General features: G+C 42.5%; 1 protein-coding gene across 1 annotated transcript in view; it reads right to left on the bottom strand.

Annotated features, from left to right (window-relative positions):
- The window catches only part of rtn4r (reticulon 4 receptor), a 57,767-nt gene extending 42,031 nt beyond the window's left edge, over nt 1–15,736 (bottom strand). Inside the window, exon 1 of the mRNA XM_037778628.1 lies at nt 15,178–15,736. Within this exon, the coding sequence (XP_037634556.1) occupies nt 15,178–15,199 (22 nt within the window). The 5' untranslated portion in view covers nt 15,200–15,736. The remainder of the gene's footprint in view (nt 1–15,177) is intronic.
- Nucleotides 15,737–16,004: the final 268 nt, after the last annotated feature.

Here is a 16,004-nt window from a genome sequence, read left to right as displayed (position 1 = left end):
ACGAACAGTGGTCTCCTGGTTGAAAGTCCTTGTCACTAACGTGACTAGCGACTGCCTAACATCCCACGTGAGTAGCGACTCACGTGATTCATGGGACTAACGATAATAACGAGTCATGTGACTAACGAGAGATGTGGCAAAGAAGTCAACATTTACTTTTAGTTTCACAGGGGCCACGAACAGTGGTCTCCTGGATGAAAGTCCTTGTCACTCACATGACTAGCGAGTGCCTAACGACTCACATGACTAGCAACTCACGTGACTCATGGGTCTAACGATGCAAATGAGTCACGTATTCGATGCCGAGGGGCACCAACAAAGAGTCGGTATTTGAGTTGGGAGTGAGAACGGGTTTATGTCACATGTAAGCTCATTAGAATATACCACCCACAGCTTGAGAAGTACCGTTGCAAAGGTGCACCATATTTTTCTCGCATGCCAATCAGAGCAGACTGGGCTTTCCGGGAGGGGTCTTAACGAGACAGGCGCTAAAACAGAGCGTTTCAGACAGAGGATGAACCCAGGTATATTCAGACAGACAGTATAAAAAAAGATTGTGTTTTTTTTAACATTAAAGCATTTAAACATGTTCTAGTAGAAACCCAAAATATGAAATATGAATCTGAAAATGAGCATGATATGTCCCCTTTAAGTTTTTTCCGAGGATCCTCGGGGAGAGCAACTAAAAAGAAAACGTGTGAGAAGCAATCTGCCAGAGTTTTGACGACACCCGTATCAGGTCTCTGCACCCGAGCCTCCATCTTGTCTCGTCTAGAGCTGGCGTACATGTCACGCTGCGACTTTAATACCCAGTTAATTACTCTCATCTTGACCTGCCTGTAAAATGAGCACGGCTGCCACCCATGTTTCTGTTATCTGTGCAAAAATGCATTAGCGTGTGCCCCCTTTAATGGCTTTAATTAGTCGTAAACGGAGCTGATTCTCCTGTTAAGTGGACGAGGAGTCGATACTGTAATACAGTCCCAATATGCACAGCTCCAACTCTATCTCACTGAGAAGGTGGTGCACAGGAGGATAATAGCAGAGGGCGGCCTGGATAAACCCATTCAGTAATAAAGAAGCTACTCTAGGAGCATATCAGGCAGTACTCACTCACTACTCTGTTATGAAAAAAAAAACATAATTAGAGTGCTGTTGTATCGACAGAGGACTCCTTATAGAGGAGCGGTTTCAATGTCAGTTACATAATGCAGAATAGGTTTGCAGTGGAGGAGATGGAACATCAGCAGGGCCTATTGTCAGCGGAGGGAGAGGGACTTTATTGTGACATCTTCCTGTCAAAATAAAGTAAACATATCCTCGGGTTGAGTGGTAAGACATAGAATATGGGTACAGCAAAATTGGGAAAATAACAAAAGCTATTTTTTCTCCGTTTTTTCAGGACTGAAAGCTGTCTGAAATAATACTGCCGACACAAACTCATCCTTTTTTCAGCTTTAGTCAACAATGTTTACCCAATAAACGCTTCCCCATATAAAAACCCCTGCAGGTTCAGTAAATGAGGCTACTTTGAGGAAGACAGACCCATAAAGTTCATGTCAGTAAACCATATCTCCTTTCATCCGCTCATCTGCAATAAAGTTTCCAGACTCCAGTCCTTCCATTTGCTGAGTAATGCCGGCGGTGAGGTGCAGTGCTCTCACGCTGGAGGAAGCTAATGGCTGGTTATGGTTTCTAATGCATGATGCTTTAGCTCTTGAAATAACAGGTCTCTATTATGACTTTGTGTGCATATAGAATCCGTTGACTGGAAATACGGATACCACAACGTGACCTCCTAGAATTTGTGAATGTATATGTCTTGACCTATACAACCAAGGATTTTTACTGGAACATGAGATCTGTCCACCAGCTAAACTATTACTTGTATTTGGTGATTGGTAAAACAATGATCTGTTATGATATACAGAGCCGACAGATGACAATACTTTGCTAAAAACTGAAAGTCATCCTCTTCCCCCCCAAACCAGCTCCCTGTCACTTGTCTACAATAAAGACAATCTATGAAAAGCTGCAGACATCAACTGTAATGTAAAGAAAAATCTAGGCAAAGGGACTACTTAAATCAGGCTGATATCATACACGTAGCTATACCTACAAAAAGTAATCTACTGTAATTCGTATATATCCCACAAAATCAATTTGTATTTAATCGTAAACATAAATCAGGAAGTATAAAGCATGACAAACGCTGAGTAGGGTGGAAGTCGGGGCGGGTCCAAAGAAAATGCACTTTCGCTCAGGAGACCACTATTTGTCCCGTGTGAAACCAGAGATCAATGTTGCTTTAATTGAATGTTTCCTGTGAAGACGGAACTTTATTTTGAAAAGACTGTATGCATGTAATGAGCTGAAATTTATGTCTGTTGCTGGAAATTCGTAAGAGAACACACAAAAAATGAGGATTAACTTGTCGTAAGAAATCATACGAAACGTTGTATGAGGTTGCTTAAAAACATAGATTAACAGTGTTGTGGAGAAAAAACAAATTAAATCAAGATCTGAAGAGATGAAAACAAAAAAAAGAAGATAAGCTAGAAATAATAAACAAGGAGAAAAAAACAGGAGTGACTTTAACTTGGAGGGGAAGGTGTTCCTATTTCATGGCTGTTTCTCCAGAGTTAACTGTGGGAGATGGGCTACTCACCTCACCTGAAATGCGGTCCGCCTCCTAAACCTTGAGTGAGTCAGCAAGCAGCAGGGGGTTCTAGCAGCCGGCGTGTGTGTGTGTGTGCGCGTGCATGTGGAGCTCATCTCGCTGAAGTGTGTATGAGCTGAGAGGAAAAGTGGAGGAAGAGTGCGCTCTCTCTCTCCTGTCTCATATTTCTCTGCGGTGTAATGTGCCGCCTATCCATGCGATGCCTTTTAAAGGCATGGTGGGAATCGCTTCACAGTCAGGCACGAAACTCAATATGCTAATGCCTTCCAAGGGAGCGATGGAGGGGGAGAAAACATAACCTGTCAATTACCCACGGCGGAAAAAAAAAACGCTGAAAGATTTATTGAAAATCACCCTAACCACCAGAAATTTCCACAAGACAAAAGAGCTTAAACATGCGATAGATCAAAACACAAGCCACCGGTTGTTTGACTAATTACAAAATCATGTCAGTGAAATTAACCTCCTCTGACTTAATGGCATCAAGTTGAGTTATATTAAGTTTAAGGGTGCATATGGCAGTTGTATCTTCATCAATTACTTCTTGAAAGTGCCAGGTGGAAATCGCAGGCTTTGATTTACGCTAACAGAGAAAGAAAAAAAAATCTGGATCTGTCAAAACTCATTATCCAAACAAGTGGAGCGGGGTCTGTGTTTTTGATGAGAGATGCAAAACGGGTAAATACAGCTTGGGAAAGACAAAAAGAAAACAATCCGCCATACATCTGAACAGCCAGCCTCCTTCCAGTGGTGGCACAGTCTCACCCCCATGAGTGTTTGCTGGCTGAAGACCCAAGGAGGCACAGCGGGACCATCAGCATTGGTCTCAGATTATTCCGTCGCTCGCACAGACATCATCAAGACCCCTCAGCATAATTTGTTTACAGCTCGGAGATGGAGTGTTGGCAGTGCTCATCCCCCTCACTGGAATAATTGCTGTGATGATAGGCTTTGCTGGGAACACGGACAGACATGTGAAAACAAGCACCATTTCTGATTAGAGGTTTTTTTGGAAACCGAGCTGAGGCGACGCAGCCGCGAGAGCGACATATCCCCAGAGCAATCTCTACGCTCATCAGATCAATCTCCCTTTGTGTCTCTCCGATCCCGAATGTCAAAGGGATTCCATGGGAAATATTTTTTTAACGCAGGTCTCCCGCACGCTCTAATGGCGCTGAGAGGCGTGTCAAAATGCTGCACTGCAGGATCTAAACACTGACTGATAACATATGGGGGAGAAAAAGCGTCTGTATTTGTTGTTCCTAACACCTTTCTTGGGGGAAATCGATGCAATTCCAGCATTGGTTGGAATAAAGACAAAAAAAACGGGGTAGTCATCATGATCGCTGATTGCTACCATATGGCTGAACAGACAAAGATCATCACACACTTCTGAAATTAATGATCTACAAAAGACAATACAACAATAAAGATGTCAAATCAACATTTCTGTTGCAAAAACACAGAAAAGAACACAAAAAGTTCTCAAAAAAAGGGAAAAAATCTGCTTTCCACTAACACAACACACTGTATACAATGGTTCATGACCTCAGCTTTGGATGCCGTTCCAGCCTTTGATGGTACTCTGGTTCATGGGGCTTAATCCCATGGATGACATATGGTGCCGTAGTCCACACGAACCTCATCAGTGGAGGAAAATCCATGTCCGCTCTCCCCTGCCAGCCACCAGATACATACCGAATCCCCCTCCATCATCATCCCTCTATCTTCCCTCCCCGCTGCTTCCCCTGAGCCCAGCAGATTACAGATATCATTATAATGGACGTCCTGGCAGGCTAGCTGCGGTCACATTTAATTTGCCGTGGCCTGATATCTACACAAGATAATCAGCATTTACACCTGAGAGTGAAGACGGAAAAAATGAGCGACAGCGCGTACGTGGATGAGACGGTAATAGAACTGGAGGTGGGAGGGGGGAGAATGACCAACTCGGTGTGAGAGGAGAAGCAAGAGTGAAGGAAAGATTGCAAAGAATCAGAGGGAATATGCATTCAGCACACAATCCACTGGGACAAAAGGAGAGTAACGATGAAGCACACTTGTCAGATTTGCATTCTAATAAGAATGACCTACTTCGGGCCCCTGAGATGACTGAGAGCGAAACCTGATTCAAATGAACATCCCTGAGCACAGATGTTACATCTTAGCTTGCAGGGAGTTACCTTCCCTTCATACTGTATATTGCTCTTGCGAGGGCAACCCTGTCCAATTGCATCCACGTAAACAATAGTGTTTCTCTTTCAAAGTGAAGGTTAGAGGGCACTCTTATTGTAGCAGACGAGTGGGATCTTCATTGATTCCACTTTTGGGAAGTCTTACTTCACTCCGGCAGCGGTTGCAGGATTATGTATTTCCTGCTCGACGAATCCTTTTCCTCCCACCATTGACGACTTTGATTTGTGTATGTAAGAAAGTTATATCTGCCACCTGAAATTTGTAGAATTATTGTATAAAGCCACCAGAACAGGTATATATTATATATGTTTAGCACCCACGGCGTGAGCTTTCACATCTATAACAGGTCAATTTCCCCTGAGCCCGAGGAGTGACGACCTATTTCCTTTGAAGGGCTGCCCATACATATTTCAGCCGAGAACTGCCTACCGAGCTCACAGGGACACATTACTGTTGTGAATGTGTTGCAATGTGACTGTATGAAAGCCCAATCTGTCACTGAGTTTCTGAAAGGCTTTGTTCTACCTCAATTTTAAATGGAAGTGGCCTATCTATCTATCTATCTATCTATCTATCTATCTATCTATCTATCTATCTATCTATCTATCTATCTATCTATCTATCTATCTATCTATCTATCTATCTATCTATCTATAATCTTATTTATGATGCACTGCAGAAAACACCTATCTGAAGGAGTCATTTTGACTCAAATTAGCATTTTATTAGTAGTGACATGCATGGAATCCAGCACTGTTTTATCTCGTTGATAACAGCTTCACTATTTACTGTTCACTCTCTTTACACCATGTCAGAGCTTTATTAATTTGCGGCTAAAGCAAAGTTCACACTACACGACTTTCAAAGCCATCAGATCACTGTACTGTTCACACTACATAGCTTTGCTGTCTTGTAATCAGGAGTCTTGAAGTCGTTTTCTTTTTTTCTCCAACACTGTCTCCTACAAAATTATGTTCCCATACAGCTAAACTGCATTCTCAATTACGTTTCGAGGGAAACGTTTTTTCTCCCGGATTACAGTTGCAGTTTTAAACAGTTTTGAACATGTGGTTAACGTTGTAAAATTGAAGTAAAATAAAACATAAAATGCAATAAAACTACTTCTTTACACACGGGGCATGAACAGCGGTCTCATGGGTGACAGTCCTGTGTTTGTTGGACCCATCCATCACCCCAAAGTCCAACCTATGCAGACTTCTGCGGACTATCATTAGAAACGTATTTGTGATACATCAAAACAAATATAATCCGCGCCAACATACCTTATTCACAATGCAGTTTCGCTGTATGGGAATGTAATTTTTAAGAGACAGGGCTGAGTTTTCACACTACATGACTGACCGGCGACAGACGGTCACACATTACAAGATCGTTCACCAGGAGGAATCCTAGATGAGGTCTCCAAACTACGTTTTGTCACGAAAATGCATGCAAGAAGTGACAATGACGTGATACCATGGGACAGGATTTTTTGACATGATGTTGTCTTTGGCACACGTGTTCACAAAATAGCCTGTTTCCACACGTCTTTACTATTATAGTATGTTTCCTCTAGGTGCGACAATAACTTTGGTCCATGTTGCAACACATACAGTAAAGTTCCTATTATCACAGTTGACTTGAAACAATAAGCCCCATGTCTTGCGCTCTCATTGGCTGTAGCTCCCCGACGAACTCCTTGACAGGTCCAGATGTTTACCATGCTAGATATCTGGGATGTGTCTGCAATGTATCGGCAATTTGCAAGCGCCGACCAACTGATTTGCCTCTGATCTGGGGCTTTTGTTGAGGAGCTCCAAAAACTGTCTGTGAGTGGAAAATTAGGGCTAAAGCCGTGTAGTGTGAACTAGGCATTATGCAAACAAACATCCTCTTGCTGCTTCACATTCAAGTAGCGAAACGGTTTGATAGCAGCCACAGAAAAAGCAATGTCACTTTAGTGCTGACCGCGATCGTTCATCAAAAACAAGGAAGTAACAAACCAAGAAGGAGCAGTGAAGAGCTGCAGGTGAAAGGCTGCACACCTTCAACTTCTAAGCATAATAACCGTAGACTGTATATAAGAATTGGATGTAGTCACGGTGACGTCACCCATTGGTTTGTGGACTGCTGTTTTGAAGCCTAGAATTCTGAAATTTGGCTGTCGCCATCTTGGTTTTCAGCAATCGCCATCTTGTTTTTTTGCAACCAGAAGACACGAGTGGGTGGAGCTAAGTACAACTGAACGCTGAATAAAACATTTTCAGTCAATCAAAAATTTTATAAATAACTTTCATGAACTGAAAACACACTATGAAAGGCTTAAAGTTTTAAGACGAAAACACGGATAACGCCATGGTAGCGACCTGTCAATCACAAGGTAGCCACGCCCCAAAGCATACCCTGCTGTATAGTCTAGTTGACTCTAAATGGGACCATAATTCACTAAATGAACATCATGCTGTATTGAAGAAGACTTGAAACTAGACATTGAGACCATAAACTCATGTTTACAATAAAATAAAATCAAGTGAGAAGTAGGTTAATTTTCTCATAGACTTCTGTACAATCAGACTTCTTTTTGCAACCAGAGGAGTCGCCCCCTGCTGGCTACTGGAGAGAACGCAAGTTTAAGCCGCATTGGCTTCACTTCTCAAACCGGCAGGCAGCAAGGAATTACTTCTTTTATTAATACAACGTGAGTTTGTTTGGTTGCACTATAAACAAATGTGCCAGTTGCTCTTCTGTCATATTCATTGTTGTATTTTGGTGTTTTCTGATGTATTAAACCACACTTTATGTTACCATGGTAACCACAAATGTCACCAAATCAGCCAGGACCAGAAACTTAATTCTAACTTGAAATTTCTAAAACTCAGCAGCACTTCAAAGAAGACTGGATGAGACAGATACAGAGACAGATAGCTGCACTAAAATCAAGTATTGGCGCTTGATGAAAGCTTTTAGGACGTAATAATGGCCAATACCTTGTTATGGTGGAGACTTTTAGATAGTTTATCCATCCATCCATCCAATTTATGGCTTGTCTAGCCTGTCTGTCTGAGAATGCCGCCCTCTCTGTCATTAAGTGGGCTCCGTGATCTCAAGGTGCTTTTTTCTTTCACCCCACGCTGCAGAACTATAAGCTTGCTAAATTATGCAGCATACAGTGTTCGTCCTTCACATAAAAACACCCATATAAGCAGCTATTTATGCAAGTTACAGCATCCTTCTGAAGTGGTCTTTCAGAACTTTGCCTTGAATGAAGATAAATAGCAAGAAGAAGAGAAACCAACCATGAATACAGTGGAGAAAGGTGACCCACCTTCGGCATAAGCGCCTCAACAACACGGTGCCAGGGATTGAGTAAGAAGCAGCATCAAAAACACCAACTCCCATCTGTCGAGTTTGCATCATAATCACAACAACAGGCACGCTCACAAAGGATGATCACAAGGATTGGTAGGGAGTCCATTTCACGTCACTAACGCTAATGAGATCAACGCTGCTAAAAATACCAGAGAATATTTATCCATCCTTTGGGGGAAAAAAATCTAAGGATCGTCCTCTGGATATATTCCCTCTAAAATAGTCCGTTGAACATATGATAGTCCTGCTGTTAAATGTGCAGCAGCCAATACTGACTGAGTGCAGACTTCACATCAGATCGTATGTCAGCAAAATGTGGCTAATTATATCAAAATGTCCTCCGTGTTTACTGAAGCCAAGTATTGATGGACCTGCCTCTTTGCTATCATCAAACTCTCTGCTGTAGATCTATGAGAACTGTGTTTTTTTTAAAGGGGACATATCATGAAAATCTCCTTTTTTCAGTGCTTGTGCAGCGATAAATCGCATGATTGTCCGTAGTTAATCGGGATTAATCGCAAATTAATACCTTAAAGGAAGATTTGTCAAGTATTTAATACTCTTATCAACATGAGAGTGGGAAAATATGCTGCTTTATGCAAATTTATGTATGTATTTATTATTGGAAATCAATTAACAACACAAAACAATGACAAATATTGTACAGAAACCCTCACAGGTACTGCATTTAGCATAAAAAATATGCTCAAATCATAACATAGCAAACTCAAGCCCAACAGGCAACAACAGCTGTCAGTGTGTCAGTGTGCTGACTTGACTATGACTTGGCCAAAATCTCAAGTGATTATCATAAAGTGGGCATGTCTGTAAAGGGGAGATTCGTGGGTACCCATAGAACCCATTTTCATTCACATATCTTGAGGTCAGAGGTCAAGGGACCCCTTTGAATATGGCCATGCCAGTTTTTCCTCACCAAAATTATAGTGTAGGTTTGCAGCGTTATTTAGCCTCATTTGTGACAAGCTAGTATGACATGGTTGGTACCAATGGATTCCTAATATTTTCTAGCTTCATATGATACCAGAATCTTCACTCTAGCTTTACAACTGAGCTCGCTACAACCTTATAAATAGCAAGTTGTGTTAATGCGTTAAAGAAATTTGTTAAAACAAATTTGTCTTAACGCATTACGACAGGCTCATTAGAATATATCACCCACAACTTGAGAACTACCTTTGCAAAGGTGAACCATATTTTTCTCGTAAACCAATCAGAGCTGACTGTACTTTTTCGGGACGGTGTCTTAAAGAGACAGGCGCTAAAACGAGTGTTTCAGACAGATGGTGAATACAGGTATATTCAGACAGACAGTATGAGAAAAATAATGTTTTTTGAACATTAAAGCATGTAAACATGTTCTAGTAGAAACCCAAAATACAAGTATGAACCTGAAAATGAGCGTGATAGGTCCCCTTTAATATACACATTGTATACGCTATGTCCAAAGTTTAGATATATCAATCTTGCTTTATATATGTAAATTATGTTTGGTTACAGTTATGTATCTATTTGTCATGGTTTGACAGATATCAATCGATCAATCCAACAATGTGTGTTGGTTGACCAGTTATGCTAACCCTTCCTCCTAACACTGTAATCAATGACAATGTACTCGTGCTCCCATCTTGGATCAGCCGGCCACTTTATCTCTCTGAGTGGCACCGCAGCCTGCAAGAAGACGAGCGGAGCACGGGTTGACTTATATGGCTGACAACGGCTCCATTCATGCGTCTAATTTAAGAGCGGCTTCTGCTCTGTCTAATTAACAATTTACTAGGCCATCAGTCAGCCTCCCCATTGTGGTATAATCAGCGTCACCGACGTTCAGGCAGCTCGGCGCACACTTTCACATCTGCAATAGGATTAGAACAGCCATGCAACTTTCATGGATACACAGACGGGAAAAGTGGGCACGTCGAGTTCAGAGGACGCGGCGAGAACTAACTCCGAACTTGAAAGATGACATTGTGCAGTGGAGCGAGATATGGGCAACATGTTCAACAAATTAGCCAGCTCTGTTTGTGCATGCTATGGAGCCGTATAATGGTATTGCCGTGTTAAAGGAATCAACAGATGCATATACGCCCCCCCCTGGGGGAGGGTTTTCTGGCTCAGCCAGTCGGCTTGTATCACGACTCCGGTGTGAACGCAGCTCTGACGCAACTGCATATTGTGTGCAAATTCCCCTTGTCTTTTATTTAAGGGGTTGGGCTTGTAGGCATATGGGAGGTTTTGATCTGCTCTGTCATGCATATGCACCTTTAAAGGATTATGATACAGTGTCAGGGTGGATTTCTGTATAAAGACATGAATAAATCCCCCCATAAAGGCTGCACCCGCCTCACCACGCTAAAGTTGCATAACGCTAATTCTCCTGGTCCTCCCTCTTCTCCCACACCCTCCTCAAGAACAAGAGCCAACACTTATTATTATAGGAGTGGAGTGGAGGGAGTGGGGGGGTAGCATCTACAGTTCTCTGCTCATTGTCCCTCCAAATATTCTGACAGTAGAATAATAACCCACAGAGAGGATTAAGGACTGGTAATCTCGGGGAAGAGTGTATTCCATTTCTACTGCTTTCTGTATTATTTCGCCCCTCAGCTTCCTTCTGTATAAACAAATAGAATTTTACTCGTTTATCCACTTAGTTCCTCTGTCTTGCTGATTAGCAGTGAAGGGCTGGGAGGCTGGGACAACCTAGAGCGGATGGTTCCAAGGATATCTGAGGCCAGCATGCCTCTGTGTGTGTGTGTGTGTGTGTGTGTGTACTGTATAAACAAATGCAGTGCTACTTGAAGGGCGCGGCCAATTAAAAGCAGCCCCTGAAGGAGTGTGCTCATCCGGGTGCAGTGAACACAGCAGATCCACTCTCAGATAGCCGGCTGCAGTGTGTCACTGTAAGCAAAGCATTAATGCCACCAAGGCTACGTAGCACAAAGTATTGACATCTTCATCCTTTAGACACGCAGCAATCGATGAGAAATATGAATACAAAAGGCTCACAGGATCACGAATGTAAAAGGAATCCAAAACATTTATGTGTGAAGTTTTTGCACAAACTCTAGTTTCTTGTATGTGTTGTGACTGATAATGCAAGAAAATAGTACTGGTTTATATGAAATGTGGATATGAAATCAGCATCAAAACATTTGAAATGATAATACAATGACATTAATAACAGGGCTGTCAATCGATTACAATGCAATTAATCGCATGATTGTCCATAGTAAATCATGATTAATCGCAAATTAATTTGTTAAATTTGTTAAAACAAATTTGCATTTCATGGGCAAAAATTACATAATAACGTTTCAGCATATTGTAATTCAAATGTTCTGAGAGATAACTAGACAGGTCATTTCAGAGAGAGCGTTCCTATTGGCTGTGCTCGGGCTGGTGGGCGGTGCTTGGTAATAAAATGTCCATAAAATGGGTCATTAGACTGTAATAAATGCAATATTCTGTTATCTTATATACAAAGGCTGCCATGCATTACATAAAATGTTTACATAAAACATGTAAAAAAGAATAATTATTCTTGTTTAAATTCAACAACACCTCTCCAGAGATGTTATTATGTCATCCAGTAGTACATTGCATAAAGAGAACAATTACATTTTGGACATATTTAGAGGGATTCAAACTCTTTTGGCAAGTTTTAGACACCATTATCAAACAATAATTGCACTGTTGCTAAGAAGGTTTGACTATGGTGCATCATTGGATGGGAATGTTATTGACAAAATGCAGGGCTGTGCAGATAAGACAAAGACACATGGAACCAAGGCTGGATGACTGCATTGGAGCCAGTTACCCTTAAAGTACCTTCTGTATTTACTGTCAATGACTAAGTTTAAATGCACAAAATATTCAGTTTCTTGCCCTTATTCCAAAAAAGACAATACTAAGCTGATTACATGGCTAATGAAAATGAAAATGTATTATAAATGTAAACGTAACTGGATCCAGTGGAACCAAGAAGACAATACTGATGTGTTTTGTGGCAGCACACAACTGAATTACCCAGCCAACCCCTCTGTTTACCCCTCTCAGTGTGATTTGGTCTTGGGTTGCAGCCAAACCACATGTTGCACTCATCAGGGCTGTGTTGACCCTCAAAACTTCATCACTAAGGGACAATTACCAATCCGTGACCTTTATCGACCTCTATGGGTGACCAGGAGGAATTGCAACAACATTAGCAGAACTTATTATCTCCTCTTCTTGGAGCTGCTCAGGTCTCTGGATCAGGTAATGAGGCTTATTAGTCTTCATAGCTGAAAGGTCTTCCTCATAGCACCGCCCTCGATTGTTAAAGACTCGGAAGAAAAGTGTATAAATGAGACCGGGGAGACCGGGAGGGGTGTTGAAATTGAGGCCGGAAAAAAGCTAGAAATGAAAGCCAGAAATCTCAGCATCTGGCACAGCGATCGATGACTCGGTTGTATTGATCAGCCTCGCAGATATATTATCGTCATTCTGTGTACAAGTAACACATTCCACATTGATGGAGTCGGCGTTAAAGAAAAATGCAGTGCTGCCAGTTCTCTTTCTCTCTCTCTTTGCTGCAGCATCCATCCATGCACACATACTGACATGTGATGAAAGGCAATTTAGCTGGAAAGCACATGGTGCCACACAAGCGGCAGGCATGATAAGTCGCACAACCTTCTCAATTTCACATGCATCCCTCTCTTGTCTTTCTCTTCACTTCCTCACACCTCCCCTTGCACTCATAGAACGCAACACCCACACACACACACACACATTATCCCTCCCAGCCCTCCCTACACACACACACACACACACACCCATACGAACACAAAGATGGATCAATTTCACATTCAGGATGCGGAAGCTGCTGTAGTTGTCAGTTTATGGCACAATGTTTGATCCCACCTAATGCAGCTATGCAAAAATCAGCCATTGTCATTCTTTTTTTTTTTTGTTTTACGTTCCAAACAATTATCTCGCCACCACAGATGCTGCATCTTGTGTCCTATTTTTTAAAAAATAGGGCAGAGTTTTTGGCAAGGCACCGCCAAAACAATAACAAAAAGTTAACTAAATGAAAAAGAAAAATGCCTGGCCTTATCGTGTAGCGGTTTAAAACTCCTGAAGAGAAAGCTTTCAGTTCCACCGTAATGGTTTTATCCATTAATTTGGGCTTTATTGGCTTTGCTTGGCAGACAGGGAGCAATGGCACCCCCCAAGCAACAGCTTTCCCACAGAAGCCATTTGATCATATGCTGACTGGGTTGAAAAACAGTGTAAATTAAAGTCCCTCCTCACTCTGACACTTTAAACACAAGACACGACAGGACATTTTTTTTTTCTTCTCAGCCAAATCAGAAAGCCTTGAGAGATGGATACCAATTATAATTGCAGCAAGAAAAAATCAGACATAGGTGTGTGTGTGTGTGTGTGTCAGATGCCCGGTTGCTAAATCACACTGCCAGTTGGATGGATGATGAAAACCTGCCTGAAAGGGTCTGAGGGACCTTGAGCCATTCTGTGCCAATGGATGGATGGGTGTGTGAATTTGCATCACCCCTGTGACATATCAAAGAGAATGCACAAGTAGATGCGTAGCCTCTTTGATTTAAATGCAAAGTTACTCTGTAGGGCCACAATAATCTGCGGCTTTTCTTACCATAATCCTGCAGTTTTAGCCAAGTAATGAACAACGTGAGAGAGAGGAGAGGGAGTGTGTGTGCAGCATGTTGCATAAGCACTCTGTGTGTGTGTGTGTGTGTGTGTGTGTGTGCAGGCCAGGGTGGGGCAGGGTGGAGATGGGGGGTTTTCCACCAAGCTCTTGATGGAACAAATTGGATGTTGCATAGATGCACTTATACATCTCACCATGGCGCTGCTGCTGCTTATCAAACATTTCATGTCAGTGTTTTTCCTCTCTGCTGCTTGTCTGCATTAAACATATTTACGCAACGCAGGCACGGGTACAATCAGGCGTGCATAGGAAAACACACGCACAGACATGCCAGGTGCTTCCTCCCTCCTCCTCCTTCCTCCTCCTCCTCCTCTACCTCCCTCCACTCCACCACCTAACACAAACACACACACACACACACACACACAGCCTACAGCACTGCTCCTGCCAAGAAATGCAATTCTTTTTAGCCATTTCCGATGGGAGTGGAGGAGCGTTTTTTCTGTCCTCATTAGAATAGCCACACGTCCAGTCCAGTCGATGAAAGGGCCAACATTTCCCTGTCTTTTTTGGCGGCACCCCTGAGTGGGACGATGCCTCACAGAAAACAAGCAATTATAATAAATAAGCCAAAGGAGAGCTGGAGAGCATGAGGGGCATTATTTGGGGGACGCCAAAGTGCACCATCTGCCTCTGGACTCCCATCATCACCATCACAAGCTCAGCCGGATCGGATGCCCGGGTTAAGTTGCAAATATCATGCAGAGCATATTGACCACTACACACACACACACACAGCCTCTCTTTTCTCACGCGCGCTCGCCCTGTGCGCACTGATCTTTGCGCGCACCTAGGCTACAAAGAGAGAAGAGACAAAATCTGCTCTGAATTGCGACTCAATTAAGAGCCACCAGAGTCAAGGTCGTTTACAGCCTGCAACATCCACAACTGATATTGACATCCGCACCAAAAAAAAACACAAGGGAATAATGTGTTACTGCGCAGATTAGAGGTGCAGATTATCAGTCATGTACCAGTTTAACCAAAAACCCCGGAGGAGCCAGCAGAGTAAAACTCCAATTAGGACAAGTGATTTATCTTTGGCTGCATGTGTCTCTTTGCTCTCCACAGACCTGGTGACACTGATTTTTTTTTTTTATCACTGCGCAGTATAACCAAGCCTGCTTTTATGGGGAAACTTTACAAAAGACGCCCCTATATCATCTAATGCATATATACTCACCATCAATAAGAACGGTCTTCATGATTTAGAGGTGAAATCCAGAAGCTGTGGGACTATAAATCCAAAGTCGAATGAATCCCAGCGTGCTGCGGAGATACAGATATAGAGGATATCCGCTGTTTTATTGCAATTTGTGGGTGATTTTTGCAAATCCAGGACAGCACCCTTCAAACTTTAGCCGTAGGTCTTCCCGAGTGGAGAGCCACGTCTCCGGCTGCACCCGAGCTCAGTCATTTGGACAAAATAGTCAGCAAATAAACATCCAAATTGGGATCAGACACAGACCAGTCGACACCTCCCCAAAAATATATATCTAGGGCGCGCAAAAACAGCTCCGGAGGAAGAGCTTCAAAGTGTTAAGTGGAGACAAATCAACGGCACATCAGGCGAAGAAAAAGCAGTATTGGATCCATGTTTTTTTGAAATCGCAGCAGCAGCACATATTATCCAGTCCGATCACTTGTATATTTCCCAAGTAAACGCGCGGAGGAAAAGTGAGGGTGGATGCGCACGGAGGTCGGCCGCACTGCTGAGCGTCAGTGTGCGTTTACCGCGGGGAGGTGGAGAGAGGGAGAGAGGGAGGAGAGATGGAGAGAGAGAGAGAGAGCGAGAATCCAGAGATGAATGTTTTATGGGGATGTATCACGCTGCAAAAAAAGATATTCCTCTTAAAATCTCAAAGTGGGATTGTCACACTGAAGGCGAAGCCAAATAGATTTTACGCATTCATGCTGTGTTTGTGTTTTTTTTTCTGCCTGGTTTCACTACAATTATTTATAGATACTATAAAAGATAATATATGGAAACATAAGTTCACATAAGTGATG

This window comes from Sebastes umbrosus, chromosome 8 (assembly GCF_015220745.1).
Source record: "Sebastes umbrosus isolate fSebUmb1 chromosome 8, fSebUmb1.pri, whole genome shotgun sequence".
Classification (NCBI taxonomy): Eukaryota; Metazoa; Chordata; class Actinopteri; order Perciformes; family Sebastidae; genus Sebastes; species Sebastes umbrosus.
This window is presented reverse-complemented; position numbering and strand designations above follow the sequence as displayed.